This window comes from Podarcis vaucheri (assembly GCF_965113315.1).
Source record: "Podarcis vaucheri genome assembly, chromosome: Z".
Taxonomy (NCBI): Eukaryota; Metazoa; Chordata; class Lepidosauria; order Squamata; family Lacertidae; genus Podarcis; species Podarcis vaucheri.
In genome coordinates this window covers 43359077-43381735 of record NC_138758.1, presented here as the reverse complement: position 1 = coordinate 43381735, position 22659 = coordinate 43359077, and the positions used below count along the sequence as shown (strand labels likewise).

General features: G+C 46.2%; 1 protein-coding gene across 9 annotated transcripts in view; it reads right to left on the bottom strand.

Moving 5' to 3' along the window:
* The window catches only part of CACNA1B (calcium voltage-gated channel subunit alpha1 B), a 341428-nt gene that overhangs the window by 33796 nt on the left and 284973 nt on the right, over nt 1-22659 (bottom strand). For all 9 annotated transcript variants that reach the window (XM_082208748.1, XM_082208756.1, XM_082208749.1 and 6 more), the window contains 5 exons: nt 11079-11195; nt 9143-9208; nt 7413-7504; nt 2523-2673; nt 681-808 (listed from right to left, as the gene is read on the bottom strand). In XM_082208748.1, coding sequence (XP_082064874.1) covers nt 681-808; nt 2523-2673; nt 7413-7504; nt 9143-9208; nt 11079-11195 — 554 coding nt within the window. The remainder of the gene's footprint in view (nt 1-680; nt 809-2522; nt 2674-7412; nt 7505-9142; nt 9209-11078; nt 11196-22659) is intronic.

The window sequence follows — 22659 nt, the reverse complement described above, 5'->3', positions numbered from 1 at the left end:
TTGGTGGACCACAAGCTTAACATGAGTCAACAGTTTGATGCAGCAGCAAAGAAAGCTAATGCTATTCAAGGCTGCACCAACAGAAGTATGGTGTCCAGATCAAGGGAAGTCATAGTACCACTTTGTTCTACCTTGGTCAGATGACACTGTGTGGAATACTGTGTCCAGCTTTCGGTACCACAATTTAGGAAGGATGTGGACAAGCTGGAATGTGTGCAGAGGAGGGCAACTAAGATGATCAAAGGTCTAGAAGTCTAACCTTATGAAGAACGGTAGAAGGAGCTGGGTATGTTTAGCTTGGAAAAGAGGAGACTGGGAGGAGATATGATAGCCATCTTCAAATATCTTAAGGGCTGTCACATGGAAGAGGGAACAAATTTTCTCTTGCTCTGGAGGGTAGGACTTGAACCAATGGCTTCAAGTTACAAGAAAGGAGATTCTGACTAAACATACAGAAAAACTTTCTGACAGTAAGAGCAGTTTGACAGTGGAACAGTCTCCCTCAGGAGGTGGTGGACTCTCCTTCCTTGGAGGTTTATAAGTGGAGGTTGGATGGTCATCGGTCATGGATGCTTTAGCTGAGATTCCTGCTTTGCTGGGGATTGGACTAGATGACCCGTAGGTCACTTCCAACTCTACTATTCTATTATTTTAAGGTGCGCTTGCAAGAGCATACGTACCAGGCTGCAGGGTCGTACTCAGCCCAGACGCGGATAAACTCATCAAGATGGTGGGGTCCTAGGATGGAAGAGTCTCGTGTCAAGTACTCAAAGTTGTCCATAATTACAGCCACAAACAGGTTCAACATCTGCAAAGGGGAAGGTGAGGGAGATGAAATTGGGGGTGGGAAGGAGGAAAGACATTAGCTTCTCTTATTAAGGAATCAATGCAAAAACAAAAGGATAACTCAAAAAGGAAGAGGAGTATAAATAAACTATTGTTGTTGTTGAAGAGAAAAAGGCAGAGTCTGAAGTGTCAAATGCAGAAATCTGTGGACATATTCGCTCATACATTGAAAATGCTATATCACTTTAAACAGTCATGATTCATCCCAATTTTTTTTTTGGGGGGGGCCTGTAGTTTACTAGCGGTGCTGAGAGTTCTAAGGAGGCCCCAATTCCCCTCACAGAGCTACAATTTGCAGAGTTTCCCGGGGAAAGGGGGGTTGAAATTGTAGGGAATAGGGGCGTCCTAACACCCTTAACAAACTACAATTTGCAGTATTCTTTGGGGCAACCATGACTTTTAGAAGTGGTTCCATAGTGTTTTCAATGTATGGTGTGAATGTGTCCCGTGTCGCCTTTCCATGCCTTTCTCACGCTTTTGCCCAACTGGGAAGCATCCTTGAACACATCCTTGAATATTGCTAAGCCCCCTTGCTTGCCTGGATGGAGAGAGAGAGATACGAGGTGTGCATACATAGAAACCACTGAGTTTGTGCGGCTGGAACGCAACCTACTGGTGGGTGGAACGGTTGTCCTGTCCATTGCTGCACCCACTTCTTGCCTCTGACCCTCCCCGCTACTAGCGTGCAACCCCTGGAAAGCAGTACTCTGGCTGATAAAGGTTGTTCCTCTTCTGAGCTACAGTGAAAAGGGGGTTTATCCATTTCCTTGTCCGTATTGTTCTATGGCTTTGCTGAATTCTGCTCTACATCCTGCCCAGAGCCACGCTGGGAACATTTTACTGCCTGACGAAATAACAGCCATCTCCCACTCCATGAACAAAAGCCAGCCAGACTGGTCATTGAATGCTACTTCAATACTGCCAATGGGTCATCCTCCTCCACTCAGCCTAAGGACAGTAGGCTAGTTTAAGTGGCAGGGAGCTGCTTGAATGATACACACAACACTGTTCTCTAGCAATTCACCACTGGTAACTGCCTCCCAACATATTGCAACATTATGCAACTGTCACCACAATTTGCCTAACGGTAGGGCTGGCTACAATATAACTCCTCTCAAATTTCAGTTTAACTAGGAGAATTGCATTTTTTTAGAAAAAAATCATTCCAGAATTGGAGCATGTGCAGAGTGCTGCAGCTTTCATGTTGATAGGACACTGCAAAGAAGAAGAAGCTGTTTTGATATGATAGCATGTCTGTCTGGTTGCATTGAAGCATTCCTTAATCAGTGATACTACCTGCACATTGGTGAAACATCGTACAGAAAGAAACTAGATAGTTTCTTTGTGGTGTGCTGTTTCACCAATATGGCAGAGTGTCACTGATTAAAGGATGCAGTGATGCAGCCAGTGCTTTTCTTCTAGAAAAATAGGTGCCACCACTCACCATGAAGTTGTTAATGTAAGTGCCACACTTTTAAAAAACAAGAAAAAGAGTACTGGGTACCATAGAATATCCCCCAGGGAAAAAAACCCCCACTACATATAACCATAAATACTTATTTACCCTGGCTTTTGATACTTAAAATGCCTATCTCTGAGGGGCTGAGGACCTTGAACGTGGAGGGTAGCTGCAGCACAGGGATGGGCAAGCAAGACAAGCGGAATGACCAACTCACCAGAAAGGAGCAGAGGAAGATGAAGGAGACAAAGTAAAAGTAGGCAAAGTCACTGCCGCACTCATTTTTGCCAAGGTTGGAGAGCTTATCGCAGGCTTGGTTGCTGAGACATGCAAGCATGATTTCATGCCAAGCTTCCCCAGTGGCGCTCCTGAAAGCAGAAAAAAGAAGTTGTCTTATTGAACTAAAAAGAAGAGTACAAAATTATGCATAGGGTGAAGAAGGGAATAGAGAAAACATTTCCTCTTCTTGCAAAGCACTAGAACTCGTGGACGCCCGATGAAGTTGAATATTGGGAGATTCAGGACAGGCAAAGGATGCAGAGTTAAAGTATGGAACTTGCTCCTGCAGGAGGCAGTGGTCGTCACCAACCTGGATGGCTTTAACAGAGGATTAGGCAGATTCATGGAGTGTTAAATGGCCACTAAACTCAATGGCTATGGTCTACCTTCACTGATGACAGTAGTAATGATTTTGAATACCAATTGATGGCAACTACAAAATGGGAGGATGCTAGTGAGCTCTGGTTCTGCTTTCGGACAGCCCATAGCAGTGGTGTAGCGTGGGGGGTGCAGGGGGGGCAGCCACACCGGGCGCAACATCTGGGGGTTAGTGTTAGGGGGCGCAAATCCACGGGTTAGGGGCGCAAATTACTTGCCTTGCCCCGAGTGCTGACAACCCACGCTACGCCACTGGCCCATAGGCATATGGTAGGACACTGTGAGAAAAGGATGCTGGGCTAGGTGGGCCAATGGCCTGATCCAGCAGATCTCTTATGGTTGCTTATTGGCCTTGTACATGTATTGCACGAGTAAGCCATCTGCCTGTGGTGTACCTTAACATTCTTTAGTGGGTGGCAAAGAATGTGCAAGAGGGAGTAATCTCAGTAGAACTAGAGAAAGCAACAGTCACATCTACAATAGCTCCCTCACTGTATAGTACATCAAAAAGGTTGGGAACCGTTTTCAGCCCAAGGGTGGTACTTCTTTGGTGGAGGGGAACTTCCTGGAAATGCATGTAAGTGGTGGGTGGGACAAGAGGCAAAAGTGGGTGGAGCTATAAATGCGATTCTTAGCTTTTTACAGAAGGCTACATTTTACCTACATAGAAGTTAGAGGTTCCCCAACACATACACACACAGAGAGAGAGAGAGAGAGAGAGAGAGAGAGAGACTCCTCTACCCCTCCATCCTCCATCCAGGAAGCAAAAAGCATTATCATAGTTCAAAAACACATTCCAGCTGTGAAGGAGAGCTGGCGAAGGGTGTGGTATGACCTAGAAAGAGACTTGAGGTCCTGTCAGCGAGGCATGGAGAGCCACATAAGTCATGACATAAGGACCACACAAGTGAGCTCCCCCAGACCTGATCTGCTATAGGCTTTTCCCCTAACTTTGGCCCATACAGGTGTTTTGCTCATGTGTTAAAACCTACACACAAGCAGAGAGAGCAAAGATGTGTGTGTTAGGTTCTGCTGTGCCCCGGTTGTCCACCAAGTGGGGCAGAAGTAAGGAGTTCTTGAAGTGATAGAGCCCACCCCCACTTCTACAGTTTAGAAGCCTGCATAATTGGGTTCTAAATCACCCAGGGGAGTGCCATGGGTACAGGGTGCTCCCTTTGTCAGACCTTTACCCTCTAATGTTGTTTTTAGTGCTGTGACTTGCCCTGGGACTTCCTGTTGGAGGCTGGGAAATAGATAGATATAGATAGATTATGATGATATAGATAGATAGACAGATATAGATAGATCGATAGATGATAGATGATAGATAGATAGATAGATAGATAGATAGATAGATGATAGATAGATAGATAGATAGATAGATGATAGATAGATAGATAGATAGATAGATAGATAGATAGATAGATGATAGATGGATAGATAGATAGATGATAGATAGATAGATAGATAGATAGATAGATAGATAGATAGATATAGATAGATAGATGGATGATAGATAGATAGATAGATAGATAGATAGATAGATAGATAGATAGATAGATAGATAGATATAGATAGATGATAGATAGATAGATAGATAGATAGATAGATATAGATAGATAGATAGATAGATAGATAGATAGATAGATAGATGATAGATAGATGATAGATAGATGATAGATGATAGACAGATAGATAGAACACAGAGACAGATTGCTTGAACTGGACTTTTCTGTCAAAGAGACCTGTGTTTTCTGTCATATCGGGGAGTGGGGGAGAGAAATTAGATCTCACAAGCTTAGAAGCAAAGCACCTAATCTCTTTATGGAAAATAAAAGACCCAATTAAATTAAGTTAGGATTTGTGCACATAAAGGATTTGTGTTCATTAACAGTTTGAATACCACAGGATTAATGCCAGGTAATGCTGAAGTATTAATGAACACAAGCTGTCTGATGTAAACAATTAAGTTTGCATTAACTTCTGCTTGGAAGGAATTGAAAGATGCAGAGGGCAGGTAGAGGCAAGGCCCTCTGCAGCTTTTATCAACATAAACTGAGCATGGGAACAGATTATGCTAACACCCATCACCCTCCCAGCTAAACAATTGGATATTTGCATACATAATCATTTAAGGACGCTTTCATGTCATGTGTGACATTTTTACAATCAGCAAAATATCAAACCAGAGGTGGGGAAATTTAGTCTGTCTGTGGGCCACATTCCCTTATGGGGAACCTTTCAGGGGCCACATGCTAATTGTGGGCAGGGCCTTCTTTACCCACATTTTTGCATGCTTCCAAATCTTTTTGTTTCCTTGTGCTTACCCCTCCCCTCCAGCCAGTGGCGTAGCGTGGGTTGTCAGCACCCGGGGCAAGGCAAGTAATTTGCGCCCCCTAACCCATGGATTTGCGCCCCCTAACCCGTGGATTTGCGCCCCCTAACCCTAACCCCCAGATGTTGCGCCCGGTGTGGCCGGCCTCCCCTGCACCCCCCACGCTACGCCACTGCCTCCAGCTTCTGTGGCTTTAATATCTGGCCGATTTGACTCTTTCAATTGGTTGGTAATCATTTTTAATGGATGTTTGTCAGGAGTGCTGGAGTCCCAGCAAGAGGCTGAGAGGTAAGATGTAAGTATTTACATAAACATATGGTCAGGAGCCAGCTCTGCAGCTGCCAGTGAGATTGTTCAGCCAATTGGAAAGAAACATCCACCTTCTAGCAGTACTGAGGAAAGCATGCAGCTGAAAAATAGAGAAGGAGCTGTCTGCATTTCCCCAGAGAGTCCCTAACTGAGGGCTTATCACTTACCTTTCCTCCGTGCTTCCCAAGCAGGGTCCACATTTTAAAGCTCTGTCTGAACCCATGAAAACCTACTCTTTAAACTGAATTGCTGCAAACAGTAATCCACAGAAAACCCAAATTGACACGTGCTCCAATTCAGTGGTGAAGAACGAGGTGTTTTTCCAGGGAAAGCTCCAGGGCAAAAAGAGAAAAGAAAAGGTGCTTGGAGATGGAGCTTTAACGTATGCACCTGTGCCTGCAAAATGTGGATAAGCCCTAAGAGTGAATGGAAGCAGGCAGAGGTCCTACCTCTGAGGATGGGGAAGCCAGAAAGGTGGAGGATGGAGATACTATGAGAAAACGAGACTGGGAGGAAGGAAAGCAGTGAACTGAAGATGTGGACAGAGGGGAAGCCAGGGAGTTCCAGGGAGTTGAGAAGGTATTCCACAAGGCAGGGAACCTATGCTGAAGGAAGGCCAGGGGGGGGAATAAAGCATACAGACAGACATAAATACACCAGAAGAACCTGTTGGGTCAGGCCAATGGGCCACCTAGCATCCTGTTTTCACAGTGGACAACCAGATACCCCAGTGGGAAACCCACAAGAAGGAACTGAGCACAAGAACATTCTTCCCTCCTGGGGTTTCCAGCAACTGGTATTCAGAAGCATTATTGCCTCTGATTATGGAGGCAACACACAGCCATCATGGATAAAGGTAAAGGGACCCCTGACCATTAGGTCCAGTCATGGCCGACTCGGGGGTTGCGGCGCTCATCTCACTCTATAGGCCGAGGGAGCCAGTGTACAGCTTCTGCGTCATGTGGCCAGCATGACTAAGCCGCTTCTGGAGAACCAGAGCAGTGCACGGAAACGCCATTTACCTTCCCACTGGCGTGGTACCAATTTATCTACTTGCACTTTGACGTGCTTTCAAACTGCTAGGTTGGCAGGAGCCATCATGGATAGTAGTCATGAATAGTACTCTCCTCCATGAATTTGTCTAATCCTCTCTTAAAGCCATCCAAGTTGGTGACTACCACTGACTCCTGTGGGAGTGAGATCCATGGTTTAACTATGTCCTCCATGAATAACTACTTTTTTATATGGGCTCAATAATAACATGAGGGCTCATCAAGTGAGCACTGGACATAAGAGAGCCTGCTCCCAGTGTTCTGATGTTCCTATGCACTGACAGATGAGGTGGGACCTTGCACAAACAACTTCAAGAAAGACCATCACACAAAACAAGCAGGCACTGGTGGGAACTTTGGTGTCTCATCGTTACTGTCAAATTGTTGGTGTGAATTGGTCCAACTATACTGGTCCTGGCTGGCCCATTCCTGGGAGTTGTTTCATTTTAAGTGAACACACAGATAATGATAGTTTGCTTATGAAGGGCCTCATTTCCTTCCATTGACACCCACCCCAGAAGGCACTGGCAGAGGAAGAGGGGGGCAGGGGGGCAGTGCGATCCCAGTGGGGCGCCATCGCAGCTGCCCCCGTCAGTGCTGGGCGCCACACCCCCACAGGTGGCACGCCATGCCCCCAGGTCACGCGCCAGCCATGCCCCCACCTGCTCTCCACCCCCTGGTGCCGGAGCATGAAGCTCCACCACTGCCAGAAGGGTCAATGAATTTGATTACAGAGAGATGGTTTATTGTTTACCGGAAAAGCAGCATCAGGGCTTGCAAAAACGTTTGGAAATTGTTGTGTCGATTGATGGCAGAGTCGTCATTCAGTGCAATGTTTCCAAAGACCTGGGGGTGGGGGAGAGGAAATGGTCAAAAAGCAGATTAAATGGAAATCCAATTGGAGGCAAAGTTATCAGAGAAGCAAGCAGAACTGACCATGGTTCTGAGCAGCAGGCATATTGCTTAGAGATGGGAAAATATTTCAAATTCAGTTTCTCTCAATTTACTACCCCCCATCTTCAGTTTGCCTGTTGTATTCCCCCCCTTTTAAAATCTGCATGAAAATTTGTATGGTTTTTCATGCACCTTCCCCCTAATATATTGGGGGAGGGAGGATATATCTTCCTTTCCACCAGCAGGGTGGAATTGACGATCTAAACCAACAGTGTATTAAATCTGTTTTATACCAATTTAACCATTGTGGTTTCTTTAGCTTGGTGAATGTACTAAGGTTTTTTCTGTGAACAGATACCCAAACTACATTATGCAATGGCACATTCTAAAACAGGAACTCTGCAGCTTTTTCTGTTTCTGCCTTGAAATGAGAACGATATCAAAGAATTCAGAGAAATGCAAAATCCAGAACATAAGTAGATCCCAAAGTAGGTAATAATCAGGTCAGTTTGGAATGCACAGATATAAAATTCCTCAAGCATTCTTAGACTTGAGTTGTATGCAGCCATGATCAGAGTTGTACTGGATACAAACTACTAACTTCAAAATGAACTTCAAGATCAGGATGAAGGAATCTGTCAATTTTGGTTTCTCTCTGTTTCCCCCTTTAATCTTTAATCCAGTTCTCTATGTTTTCACAGCAGTTTGCATGCTGCTGGATACTTCTTTTAACCCTCATGAAGAATTTGTCAGCAGTTTTGTGCAAATTTCTCCAAATATGTATACGTAGCTTTGACTCAGGTACACATTTCTGGAAGCAATTTCCCCTCATATAATATATGTATCTTATTTATTTCCCCTAAGATGTTGACATCAGGCAGGCACCTTTGCTGTTCTCCTTTCAACACCTGCTTAAAAAAAACAATTTGTTTCTGCAAGCCTCTCCAGATGTGTTGGTGTTGCAATGTTTTAAACTCTTTTACACACACACACACATACACACACACACACACACACACACACACACACACAGTATTTTTCTGTGTATAAGACTAGGTTTTTTTCCTAAAAAATAATGTCAAAAATTAGGGGGCGTCTTATACACAGGGCCATCTCCCCCCATTTTCCTTAAATCTGAGTCCACCAAAATAGGGGGTGTCTTATACATGGGGGCATCTTATAGACGGAAAAATACTATCTATCTATCATCTATCTATCTATCTATCATCTATCTATCTATCTATCTATCTATCATCTATCATTTGCAACAATCAATTGAGTGGCATATTAAATTTTGTTAAATAAAACAGTAAGATATGCATTTTTTATGCACACTTTCCCCTAATATATGCATTTTTTTGAAAACAACAATAGCAACTGCATAACTGGATAGCACGTTGGCTGCAGTGCTGCATCACCAAGTTAATCACAAAACAATGTGAATCATGGAGGGTACCCGTGTTTCAGTTCACAGATTGGTTTGGAAAATGCAAATCAGGCAGCTTCGCATTAAAATGCAAAGATTTGGAATTTCTTTCCCCATCCCTACTCCAGCCTGGTGCATTTGGTATGACTACTGCTGCAATTTACCTGCATGCCAATAATGGCATAGATGAAGAAGAGCATGGCAATGAGAAGACACACATAAGGCAATGCCTGTGGGTGAAAAAAAAGGGGGGAAAGCATCAACACCTACAATGATACATCTAAGAACAAGAATGTTTAGTATGTGGCCACACCTGGACAAGGTTTCACATAGAAGCATAGGTTTATTGATACCCCAGAAGAATATAAAAATCCTAATGGTTTGGATCCAGGTTAAAGTTCAATTTTGCACTATACATTTAAAGAAGTAACATCATAGCATGTTAAACACTCATGGCTTCTACCAAAAAATCCTGGGAACTGTAGTTTGTTGAGGGTGTTGAGAGTTGTTAAAGGTAAAGGTAAAGGGACCCCTGACCATTAGGTCCAGTCGTGGCTGACTCTGGGGTTGATGCGTTCATCTCACTTTATTGGCCGAGGGAGCCGGCGTACAGCTTCCAGTCATGTGGCCAGCATGACTAAGCTGCTTCTGGAGAACCAGAGCAGTGCACGGAAATGCCGTTTACCTTCCCGCTGGAGCGGTACCTATTTATCTACTTGCACTTTGACGTGCTTTCGAACTGCTAGGTTGGCAGGAGCTGGGACTGAGCAACGGGAGCTCACCCCGTTGCGGGGATTCAAACCGCTGACCTTCTGATCAGCAAGCCCTAGGCTCTGTGGTTTAACCCACAGCACCGCCCGCGTCGCCTTGAGAGTTGTTACGAGTCCCCTATTTTCTCTCTTGCTGAGCTACAATTCCCAAAGTGGTTTTACAGTCAATCCCTTTCCCTAGGGAGCTCTGGTAACTACAGCTCTGTGAGGAAAATAGAAACCATTCTCATCACCCTAAACAAGTTACAGTTTTCAGAATTCTTTGAGGGAAGCCTTGACTGTTTCAAGTTTCCTCACAAAACTCATGACTGCTTCCTAACAAAAATTCATATGAGTCTTGGTGCAAATTTTGCCTCACATACATATTATTGTATGCAATATGGCCTGTTATTCAAAATGTTTGCAAAGCAATTTTGTCTAGTATAATACCTCATATGTTATTTTTACTAATATATGCATTTGCAAACATTTTGAATGTATCAGTATTTTAGTAAATGTGTTTATGTATTTCTTATACATGTAACTGGCTGGATAACCACATTGCACAATTAAACAAACCACGAACTTCATTTTTTAATCATTTTTTAAAATTAAATTTCCCAAAAAATTAACACATACATTTCAATACATAGTGAAACATTTTTTCTTTGTTTTTGTTGCTGTTATTGACTTCCCACCCCCTTATCCATGGTGGTTTTTTCTCTCCCTCTGCAGCACCTTGTCTTCTGTCTGTTATATCTAACACTACTATGATCTTTTAAGTTCTTCTGTTGCTCATAGTTCAAATCCTGATCACGTATTCATCACATTTTTTTAAATAGTCTGAAAAAGGCTTCCATTCTTCCACAGAAGCATGAATTTCAAAGCATAATTGTGATTCAGTTAACTTATTGTTTTGGGAAGTATGCGTTAGGTTGGATTCACCAGTAAAAAGTCAACTTAGGTATTCAAATTTATCCCAGATCCCTGACTACAACATGTCAGATAGATGGCTACCTACACTCTGTTAAAACCATAGGTGGGGAACCTCAGCCAAATATCACCTTCCAGGCTCTTCTATCTAGCCCCTGAACTTTTCCCAGGCCACTTTGCTTTGCCCCCTCCTTGAGTGATTTATGCCTGGCTGGGATGTGTCCTTGGACTCTGATAATGCCTCCTGTTTGCCTGGATGGAGGATAGATAGGGCTGTGTGAGTGTGAGTACAAACCATCCTGCTATACAGAGGTCAAATTTACATCTGTTGTTCCACCCACTCTTCCCTCTGGTCCTGCCCACCACCCATGGCATTTGGCTCTTGGGAAGACTGCTGAGAAAGTGTCCTCTACCTCACCTTGAAAGACTGGACAAAGGTCCAGAGGAGGATCCGGATGGTGTAGCCCTGGCGAAGAAGCTTGATGAGCCTGGCTGCCCGAAATAGGCGGAGGAAGCTGAGGTTGATGAAATTGTCCTGCGGAGAGGAAAGGGTTTTGTGTCCTTCAGACACAGATGGGATCGGAAGCCACAGCCCGCAAAAAAGAAAAGAAAATTACCAGCTTCGCGTTCTAAGCAGCAAATCGGCCACCAGAAAACCTTCCAAAAGAAACATTTGTCAGTGCAGGTCACTCCACATGCAGCATGTTTGAGAAAACTCCTCTCCACAAGAGTCCCTCCCTTGGCTATGGAGAAGGTAGCCAAAAAAAAGGAAGAGAAAGGCGGAGGGGAGAGATCCCTCTTATGGATTCCTGGGCTTTCAACCCTCCCACCCTACACGTTAAGGAAAAGTAATGGGGAAGTATTATCAGCTGTGATTGTGTAGGCTGTGACTAGGGGATGTCTAAAGCAGCCTGTGTCAACCAGGGACCCCTCATATGTGACTGGACTACTGCACCCACCCAACCTGACCATTGGGCCATGCTGGTTTGGGGCTGATGGGAGTCGGAGTCCAAAACAATGTCTAGAAGGCACCAAGCCAGGGAAGGCTCATATGAAATGAACCTACCTATGCCTAAAAAACAATGTCATGAAAGGTCAGGTGAGAGCCTCCTCCATGCTATATGAAGGGAGAGGGCAACTTACTTTGAGGTAGTTCAAAACCATGTTAGCAGTTGAGCTTGGATTTTGGGTAAAATCTCTCCACCGCCCCAGTGGTCTTCTTGTTTGATTCTGCCTTATTCTCAGATTAACAACAAATAAGTCCTCTAACTATCCAATCCAACAAAAATGATGTTGGTGTATGAGAGCAGGGGACTTCCCATCTATTGGTGAAATAGTCTCTGGGTTTGGTGTGAAGCCAATTAAATCAGAACGGGAAATTTTAGCAGCCTCGTTTCAGTTTGTTTTCTTTCTATACATATAAAAGCCCACTTTGGGTTTCCTCAAGAACAGAGCAGGGAGAGGTACCACAGTCAGACAGGGGCCTTGAAGGAAAGCTAAGCAGGTTAAAGACTTGGTTTTCCCCCACCCCCACCCTTCATCTTTTACCATTTGTAGGGGTGGGGAACCTCGAGCCCAGGGCCCCTCGGATCTTTCTATTTGGCTCACAATGGCCCTGACCACTTTTGACTGGCTAAAACATGTCCTTCAACTCTGATCAATCGTTTTGCTTGCCTGAATGGAGGACCAAGACAGATGTACGTACAAACTTAACTATTATTCAGAGGCCAAATTTTACACCCATTGATAGACCCACTTTTGCCTCTGGCCCTGCCCACCACTGATAGGTGGCCCTTGGAAGATTGCCCAAAAGAAGATGTGGCCCTTGGGCAGAAAAAGGTTCCCCACCCCTGTACTATTAGATGCTTTCCAGGATGAAAGCTGCCTCCCCAACCCCACCCCACACACCTTGCTAACTTGAGCTCAAGAGACTCACAGGTTTATCCAGCTATTTATTCATATGCCAGTCAGCTGATGGTTGCACCAGCAGTGCTACATTCCACCAGCTCTGTCAAGATTCAAGGGAAACAGCCGCTAAGCATGCATTTGGCTTGGCCGGCAGTTTTCTGTTTGTTTCTTTTTAAAGAGGTAAGCAGCTCAGAGTAGGGTGTCTACACCATACATGGGACTCAATCCTCAAATAAAGAGAAAAGAGAAAAGCAAAAAAAAGGAATAGATGCCCACCGAATGAGTAGACAACACTGAGCAAGCTCACAGCAAAGCAAAGCAAAGCAAGCAAGAATTCTCCTGGGCTGCTCAAGGTGGACAAATGGAAAAGCTAATAAATATTAGTTTCGGTTGTGTTATTTTTAAGCTGTTCATTTGTTTCCCACCCGCCCCTGCCCTCAAGTTAATATACCTGCCTTTCTTTCCTGATGGAGGTTCAAGGTTTCTGACAGCATCAAAACAACATAAAAATTGTACTTTTTAGCAAAAATATGAATTCAAACTGCCTTTATTTTCTTTTTAAATAGCTGTATAGTACTAGTAGTAATATCAGCTTCTAATCTGCTTTTGAAGACTACAATTAGGAAAGAAAAGGAATATATATGCAGGGTTGCAATTCTGTCCTTGTAAACTCAGTTTTGATGAATTTACTAATCACGTAACTTTAAATTGTGACCATTATCAGTGGCTGATGCCCTGGCATCCCTTTGGTGTAACATCAGAGTGCAAGTAAAAATTTGGAGCTTCTCCAAAATAGTTTTAATAGAGAATTCTTGAATATGACACGACCAATTCATAATTTTTTCAAAGACATTCCCCTACTTTCTTTAAATGTGAGCTCCAGCTTCTGAGACTAAAAGTGAGCTAGAGGAAGAATATCTTCTTTGCGACAAATCAATTAGCAAACTTAAATTCTCAGCTATCAAATTAAACACCAATATGTGGCCAGGATGCTAGACTGTTGACTAAGTGTATGTGAAGCGGGTGAAATGTCCACATCATGTTAAATTGTTAGGGCAGCCAGTGCAAGATAATTTCTCTACTTGGGGTTCTGTTGGGGATTTGTGGCAGCTGCACTCCCAAACCTGCTGTTTGTTCCACATATTCAGCTCCTTTCCATAAACTGTTGTCTGCTGTTGAAGACTACATCAAAAACTGGGGATAAATAGCAGCCCTGGAAAATTAGAGTTTATCAGCATTTACAAAGCTCTCACGGGACCATTCTCAGCATCAGTTTGCAGAGAACTCAGTGGCTCAAGCAACAGAAACAGCCAGCAGAACCAACTCCTGTCCAATAAGTCTAGGCAGTCAGCATGCACAGAGAGAGGAAACTCAATACATCTGTATTTCTAGTTTCCAACAATATTGACTATAATGTCAGTCAAGAGAATGGCTCAAGACCCAGGACTCATATGCCTGGTCTCGGATTGCCTATTCCTTCACTACCTTTTAAAAAACCTTTCTTTAAAAAATCTTTGATTAGAGCAGAGATTGTCAGCGTGATGCCTGTGAGTGAAGATATGTTCTTGGGAAGACTCCCATGGCACCCATGAATTGTCTGAGCCCCTCCAGAGTCCTCTTGGTCATGACATGGCAAGGAAGGTTACCTTTTTCCTCCCCTGAAATACACTTAGGTATGAAGGAGGAAGTGGGAAGAATGATACTTGGAATGATACCAGATCTGTTGGATCTGGATCTGAGTAAAAGCCTTGGAATAGTGAATTGGGTGAGCATGTGCTGGAGAGAAGAGAGAAGGGACTAGAAGTTCAAGGCACTTGCTCAAAAATCTGTAAAGTGCAGTCAAACCCCAGCAGTGGCATCGCAACGGGGGGTGGGGAGGTTGCACCCCGGGTGCTGTGTCGGGGGGGGGGGTGTGTGACAAGAAGGCACCCCACGGGGGCTCGCGGTGGCATGAGCAGCTATCACGCCACTGCAGCTGCATGTGGAGTATCCTCCGTTCGTGGCTGCAACCATGAGAAGAGGATCCCGCCACTGGAGGCAAACCGCTATGTACAGCGCATGTGCAGCGTCGCTACGTACGGCCCAAGCGTCATACGTAGCGATGCCACACATGTGCCCTACGTAGCAATGCCCCGCCCCGGGTATCATGACGTTTCCGTTCGCCCTGAATCTTATAATTTAAATTTATAATTTAGGTAAAGGTAAAGGGACCCCTGACCATTAGGTCCAGTCGTGACCGACTCTGGGGTTGCGGCGCTCATCTCGCTTTACTGGCTGAGGGAGCCAGCGTACAGCTTCCGGGTCATGTGGCCAGCATGACTAAGCCGCTTTGGCAAACCAGAGCAGCGCATGGAAACGGCGTTTACCTTCCCGCTGGAGCGGTACCTATTTATCTACTTGCACTTTGACGTGCTTTCAAACTGCTAGGTTGGCAGGAGCAGGGACCAAGCAATGGGAGCTCACCCCGTCACAGGGATTCGAACCACTGAGCTTCTGATCAGCAAGTCCTAGGCTCTGTGGTTTAACCCACAGTGCCACCCAATTCCCAATTTATAATTTAAATGGAGGCAAATAAACTTTTAAGTTTTCATATGTAGACTATTAACATTTCTTGCAAATAGATAGCAGTTGGGGTAAAGGGCCCAGAATATCTTGTTAGCACACCATAGCTCAGTCAGAGTTGGGGGGGGGGGTGTTCCACTGCTCTCTGAAAATCAGCTGAAATTTGCATCTATGTATATACATTAGCATATGCATATGTTATGGAAATGTGTTGTGGGCCTGTGTTCTGAGTCTTATAAGTACTCAGCAATTTCCACGTTGTCAGTTTCAATAAATCAGAACAGACCCATTGAAACCAATGGATCCACGTTAACCATGGCTGTCTGAAGCCCAATGATTTCTATGTGTGCATAGAAAGAAACAATTAATGCAATTCAAATATAAAACATTTAACACCAGAACTAGCCTTTTAAAACCAGACCTCAGAAAAGACAAGGCAGTGAATGCAGCAAGCAAAGCATAATAATGTTGTTAATTTACAATGCAGATGCGAGTTCCCCCTCTCATCAGTTATAGGAAGACAAGGAATGAAGAAAGAGTAAAATGGCTACTGGCAAAATGGCAGATTCTATCCAATTATGAAGTAGCCAATAGAAAGATGATGGTACAAAGCAAAGCCCAGTCACGACCCACAATGCAGCTAGACAGACAGGGAAGCTTTATTTCCCCATCACCAGTGCAATCAGAAATCTCACAAACAAGGAAAGTGAAAGCGAAACAAATATTAAGGAAAAATTAAAAAAGCAAGAAATTTAAATATTTTGTTTTAGAAGAAATTCAATGCAACCAACCGTGTCCTATATTTGATGTTTTCATGGATGAATATTTTGCAAGGTTATTTACAAGTTTTTGAATTTAGATAATTTTTTTTGGTTTTTTGGTTTTGAGCGGCAGGGCAGGCAACATACAGACGGAGACATGGGTTTTTCGCATTGTATGTTGTTGATTGGATGGCGTGATTCAGCAGGAAGGGAAGGGAGAAATAAAACAGAAACAGAAAAACAAAAGAGAAAATGAGTCATTGGGAACAAAAGCATAAACTTTGTACGGGAAAGGGGAGTGAAGGTGCTTATTTTAAAAAAGTTACTTTTCTAAGAATAATAAAGGCCTGCAAGGAAACACAGTGCAATCAAACCATTTGCATTTTGTACCATAATGCAAATTAACACACACTTAACAAACACCTTTTTGGGGTGTCTTTTTAATAGTGTTATTATTCCCAGGCAAAGAGAGAGATGCCAGTTTCATAATTTACATTCAGAGAGATCCTGTCACAAATGTTTCCAAGTTTTCTTATGTGGCTAATGGCCAGTTCACACCACTGTGGACACTTCCCAGCTGTCACTATTTTGGAACAGGATACAATCACACGTCAGATTCATGTTGCTCAGTTCTAGCTGATTAGGAGTTCTTGCACAGCAGGCCTGATCTCCACCCCCATGAACCTTTCATGATAAGGAAAGTGACAGGAAAATGCACTGGAAAGTATAATGCTTGCTCTAATCTAATGCGAGGGTCGGCAAGGCTTACCGGCCGTGGGCCAGATCACTCCCGCGGAGATCATGTGTGGGCTGGACTGGCACAATGTGACACCGGAAATCGTGTCTGCGCATGTCCACATTACTGGAAATCGCTTCTGCGCATGCCCAGATGCCAAAAATTGTACTCATGCAGAAGCAATTTTCAGTGTCTGGGCATGCACAGACGCAATTTCTGGTATCTGCACATGTGCATATGCGATTTCCGGTGCCATTCTGTGAGTCCCTGCGCTGTGCTGCTTTAGCGCAGTGTGCGGGGGACTAGCTGAGTGGGCAGCTCAGTTTGGGGGTGGCCTGTGGGCCGGTAAAACAGTGTTTGTGGGCCTAATCTGGCCCATGGGCCGCACGTTGCCAACCCCGGCTCCAATGCAACATCATATAATCGCCCCACAAACAATTCAGATTAGACATTCAATTTTAAAAAGCTAACATGGTGTAATCTTGCTGCAAACAAATCAGGAGGAATACTCAATGAACTGGTAGCTGGCAGCACCTAGTGTGTGCCCATTTACACTTACACATGTGGTGGGAAAGCCAATGGGATATGCAGTCAACACAATGCCATCCTACAGGATAGTTTGATTAAGTCGTAGGTGCACACCATGTGCACCAATCACTGTGCCCTGAGACTCTGCAGTTTCTCAAATGCCCTTCTTATATGGTGCTTGCTTGGGCTAAGAGGCAAGGAGGGCCATCAACAATTGCAGGGTTTCCCCCCATTGTTTATTGATTATTCTTTTTTATTCTATTAGTAGCTATTAGGGGATGATTAGCTGCTTGTGCTTAAAATGGTGCCCCTTCAGAGTTTGTGCGGCCCCACAAACCTCTGTGTGTGACAGAGCTCCTCAGACATGTCTGCTCTAGTCACTGTTAGTGTCCGACAGTGGCTGTTTGCGGAAACGCCTCCAACAAAGAAGTTCCTTAACGGAAACACGTCTCCTGGACTCACGACGTGACAGCTTCCGACGAAGCATGGGTCTCCCTGCAATTGCTTCTGACACCTCCCCACTATTTTCACTGGACGTGTCTCTCACCCCTTTCTCCCCCCTGCTTCCTGCCTGCGCTGCTGCATCTCTCTCAGTATCCCTGAGATCCTGCTCCAGAGACCCCGCGCTCCCCCTGCTGGTCCCTGCTTTGGCTGTTGAGTCTCTCCCAGTCTCTGGGAGCCCTATCACCTCCTTTCCCTCTGATGTCAGTTCCCTGACATCCACCTCCCCTCCAGGGCCCCCTTCCCCCCCGCCCCCTCCCTCTCCTCTGGGCGGTGAGGAGCTGAAACCCCGAAACGAATCCTCTTCATCTTCCGACGTCTCGAACATCTCCCTCCATCGGTCTTTGTTCCGACTCGCTGAATCCTCCTCCACCTCGGAATCGGAGAACCCCTCCAACTCCTCTTCTTCGTCTGTGGTGGCGAAGTATTCCCTCCGGAACCTCGCCACTGGCTGGGGTTTTCGAGGGAATCTCTGATGAAAAGTTTCAATTAGAACCTCGTCATCTACATCCTCTGCCCTGACCCAGGTGTTTTCCGACTCCGGTTCCCCTTCCCACATTACCAAATACTCTACTTGCTCTCCTTTCCACCTGGAATCTAGGATCTCCGCTGCATGGTAGCTGTGTTCTTTTTCCTCCATCGCTGGTCCCCTATTGACCCTCCCCTCTCTGTCCCCTATATACGGTGACAGCAACGATCTGTGGAACACTGGGTGCAACTTCATGTGGTTCGGTAACCGGAGTCTGAAAGCCACTGGGTTGACCTGTTGCGTGACTTCAAATGGGCCCAGTCTTTTGGGTCTTAACTTCTTACAACCTCCTTTAAATGGTAACCCTTGGGTGGACAGCCACACCTGGTCTCCCACCCTAAGGCTTTCCCCTTCCCTTCTGGTTTTGTCTGCCTGCCTCTTATATTCCTCCTTCGCTCGGTTTAAATTAAGTTGGAGTTGGCGATGGATCGCTTCCATTTCTTCAACGAACTGTTCTGCTGCTGGAACGCTCCAGTTCTCCCCCTCCCCCCCTGGGAAGGCTCGGGGATGACACCCGTGATTGGCCAAAAAAGGGCTCATTCCCGTGGACACGTTCTCTGCATTGTTGTAAGCAAATTCTGCCAACGCCAGCTTCTCCACCCAATCATTCTCTCTGTCATTAACATAACACCTCAAATATTGCTGGAGGACACCATTAGCTCTTTCCGCCTGCCCGTTGGTTTCTGGATGACGGGCAGTAGAGAAATTAACCTCTACATGCAGTAAGCTCATGAGCTTCCTCCAGAACCTGGAAGTAAATTGTTTCCCTCGGTCCGAAACCACCCTCAAGGGGGTGCCATGCAACCTAAACACATTTTCCACAAACAATTTGGCGGTTTCTTCTGCTGTGACCGCATGTGAGCAGGCTATAAAGTGTGCCATCTTGGTTAACAGATCTACCACCACCATAATGGCTGTTTTCCCTTTGGACCTGGGCAGATCAGTCATAAAATCTATTGCCACTGCCTCCCACGGTCTTTCCGGCGTGGGTAGTGGTTCTAATAAACCTGCCGGTGCCCGCCTCTCCCCCTTGGCTCGTTGGCAACGGTCACACCCTCTCACATATTCACGCACATCTTCCCTGACCTTGGGCCACCAGAATTCCCTGGTAACCAGCCACATGGTTTTGTGTTGCCCAAAATGCCCTGCTGTGGGGTTATCGTGCAGTTGCTTGAGTACCTTTTCCCTCAATTCCCCTTCAGGTATGTATAACGCTCCCTTGTAGTACAACGCCCCATTTCTCTCCTCAAAACCCCCGGGTTTGTCTCCCTCCCTCCTAAGACTCCTGAGTTTGTCCTGGGCGTATACATCCTGCCCCGTTCCCTCTACCAGTTCCCTTTGCCCCACCAATGCCGCCCCACACACCCAGCGGTCCTCGGGAATGACATGGGTCTCTTCGGGTACACCCTCTCCCTCCAAATATTCAGGTTTGCGTGAGAGAGCGTCCGCCCTAACGTTCTCCGGGCCTGGTACGTAACAAATCTCAAAGTTAAATTTGGAGAACTCCTGGGCCCATCTCAACTGCCGTTGGTTGAGCACTCGCGCAGTTCTCCAATACTCTAGATTCTTATGGTCCGTGCACACTTGCACTTTCTGTTGTGCACCAATTAGTAGGTGCCTCCATCTCCGGAAGGCCTCATAAATTGCAAGAAGTTCCCGGTCGTACACCGTGTAGTTCCTCTCAGACTTGTTCAGCTTCCGCGAAAAGAAGGCACACGGTCGCCACTCCGACCCCTCCTTCCCCGGCTGCAGAAGAAGCACCGCCCCTATGGCTCGGTCCGACGCGTCTGTTTCGACCCTCAGCTTTTTTTGTAAATCCACATGTAGAAGTTGTTCGCCAGAGGCGAAGGCCCTTTTCAGTTCCTCAAACGCTCGCTCCGCCTCCCCCGTCCAAACAAACTTCTTTTTGCTGCTGAGACAGTCCGTGATGGGCGCCGTCAGGTGGGCGAAGTTGCGGATGAACTTACGATAAAAGTTTCCAAACCCTAGGAACCTCTGCACATCCTTCTTGGTCTTGGGTGTTTTCCATTCCAGCACCGCTTGAACCTTGCCGGGGTCCATGGCCAACCCTTTGTCTGACAAGCGGTACCCCAGGAATTCCACCTCCTTGGTATGAAACTGACACTTCTCCAGTTTCACCCACAGTCGGTTGGCTTGCAGCCTGCTCAACACTTCTCTGACGTCTCTCACATGTTGCTCCTCATTCTCCGAATACACCAACACGTCATCTAAGAAGGCCACGCAATTCTTGTAGAGCAAAGGCCCCAGTACGTGGTTCATGAAAGCTTGAAAACACGCGGAGCCGGTTTGTAATCCAAAAGGCATAACTAAGTATTCAAATGCCCCCAAAGGGGTGAACATGGTGGTCTTCCATTCATCCCCTTTCCTTATACGTATCAGGTTGTACGCCCCCCTTAGGTCCAGCTTTGTAAAAATCTTTCCCTTCCGCACCCTGGTCAAAATATCATCAATCCTGGGCATAGGAAAAGCCGCCGGCTCTGTCACTGCATTTAAGGCCCGAAAGTCACATACCAGCCTCGGCTTGTCCGTGTTTTTTTTGTCCACAAAAAACACTGGGCTACCCCCCGCTGCCTTGGACTCTCTGATGAAGCCCCTCTTCAGGTTCTTGTCAATGAACGCTCGCAACTCCTGCATTTCCCTGTCTGACATGGCATACAACTTGCCTACAGGAAGCTGTGCTCCAGGGAGTAAATTGATCTGGCAATCAAAGGGTCTATGCGGAGGTAGTTGGTCAGCTTCCTTCTCGCTGAACACGTCGCTGAGATCAGCATACTGTGGTGGCACCTTCCCCTTCTCCACTACTTCAGTCCCTGCCAGGGTGGCTTGGGCCCCTGCTGACCCCTTTTCCCCCCTGCAGTGTTCTAAGCAATGTGCGGAACCGAAGGAAACCACTCTTTGATGCCAGCCCACCAGCGGATCATGTAGGGCTAGCCAGCTCATTCCCAAAATAATGGGAGCACCTCCCAAGGTGGCCACATTAAACGCTATCAGTTCTGTGTGCCTTGCCACCCTCATTATCATTGGGATGGTCTGCAAGCTGACTCCTCCTCCCAACAGTTCCCTGCCATCGATCGTGGTCACCTGCAGGGGGTTGCTTAAAGGGATAGTCTGTATCTGGTGTTCAGCAGCAAACTCCTTGCTCATAAAATTGCAGGAGCTGCCTGAGTCCAACAGTGCCTTTATTTTTAGGGGGTGTCCATTTTGCAGCTCTAGCGACACTTCAATCACTAGAGCCGGTCGAGGAGCTTCTGGCACTGGCACTTGGGGAAGGGGCACTTTCACTGCTCTTTGGCCTGGCTGCAGTGCCCTGATGGCAACCAGGCGTTGGCTTTTACCTGCTCCGTTTCTCCCTGCTCTTCCCCCTCAACAGCCCCCACCATTCCTTGCCATTCCTTCCTCTGGGGGCAGACTCTGGCAAAGTGGCCTGGCTGTTGGCAGAGATAGCATTTCCGGGCTCCCTTTCCCTCCTTCTTCGCCCCCTCACTGGGCTTTGAAACTGCGCGCGCGCGGGCTGTTCCGATTTCCATCGGCTCTGCCGGCGGGAAAGCTGGCTCAGGAATGTCTGGAATGCGTAACTCCTTCCAACGTTCCCCTCTCCCTTCCCGCCTCTCCAAGGCTCTTGCCTCCTGGCGCGCTCCAATGGTCAGCGCAGATTTGGTCAGCTGATCCATAGACACCGCCCTGGGGCTCCTGGCCAGCTCGTCTTTCACAGCTGAAGAAAGACCTTCTTCAAATAGCATCTGAATGGGTGCTGCCGATAAATCCCACCCCAATCTGTGAATCAGCATGGTAAATTCAGTCCAGTACTCACGGACAGATCTGCTTCCCTGCTTGCAAGCCATTAACTGTCTGCGCACCGCCCCTTCCTCAACGTCGCTGGAAAACATGATATCCATTGCACGAAAAAATTTCATAGTGTCCTTTAGGATATCGTTGTGCGTTGCCATCAGGGGTCGAACCCAGTCTCGCGCGCCCTTCTCAAGATGCCCAATTACAAAAGCAACTCGAGATTCCTCATCAGGGAACTCATCAAACTGGACATTCAGGGCATATTGCATTTCAGTCCTAAAGGCATGGTAATCCTTGGGGTCCCCCCCAAACTTCTGCACCAATCCTGGTACCTTTCTGGGGAACTGAGTGGTTGTCCCCTTCTTGTCTGCATCTTGAGCCCTCCTCTCCTCGAGCCTCGCCGTCTGCAGCGCCAGTTGGACCTCCAATGCTCGGCATCTCTCTTCCAAGCTTGGATCAGCTCCTCCGGCTCCGGCTGGGTCGCTCATGATGCTTTCTCCTGCACAGGCAGCGTACAGAGACTGTCGGACTGCTATTAGGGGATGATTAGCTGCTTGTGCTTAAAATGGTGCCCCTTCAGAGTTTGTGCGGCCCCACAAACCTCTGTGTGTGACAGAGCTCCTCAGACATGTCTGCTCTAGTCACTGTTAGTGTCCGACAGTGG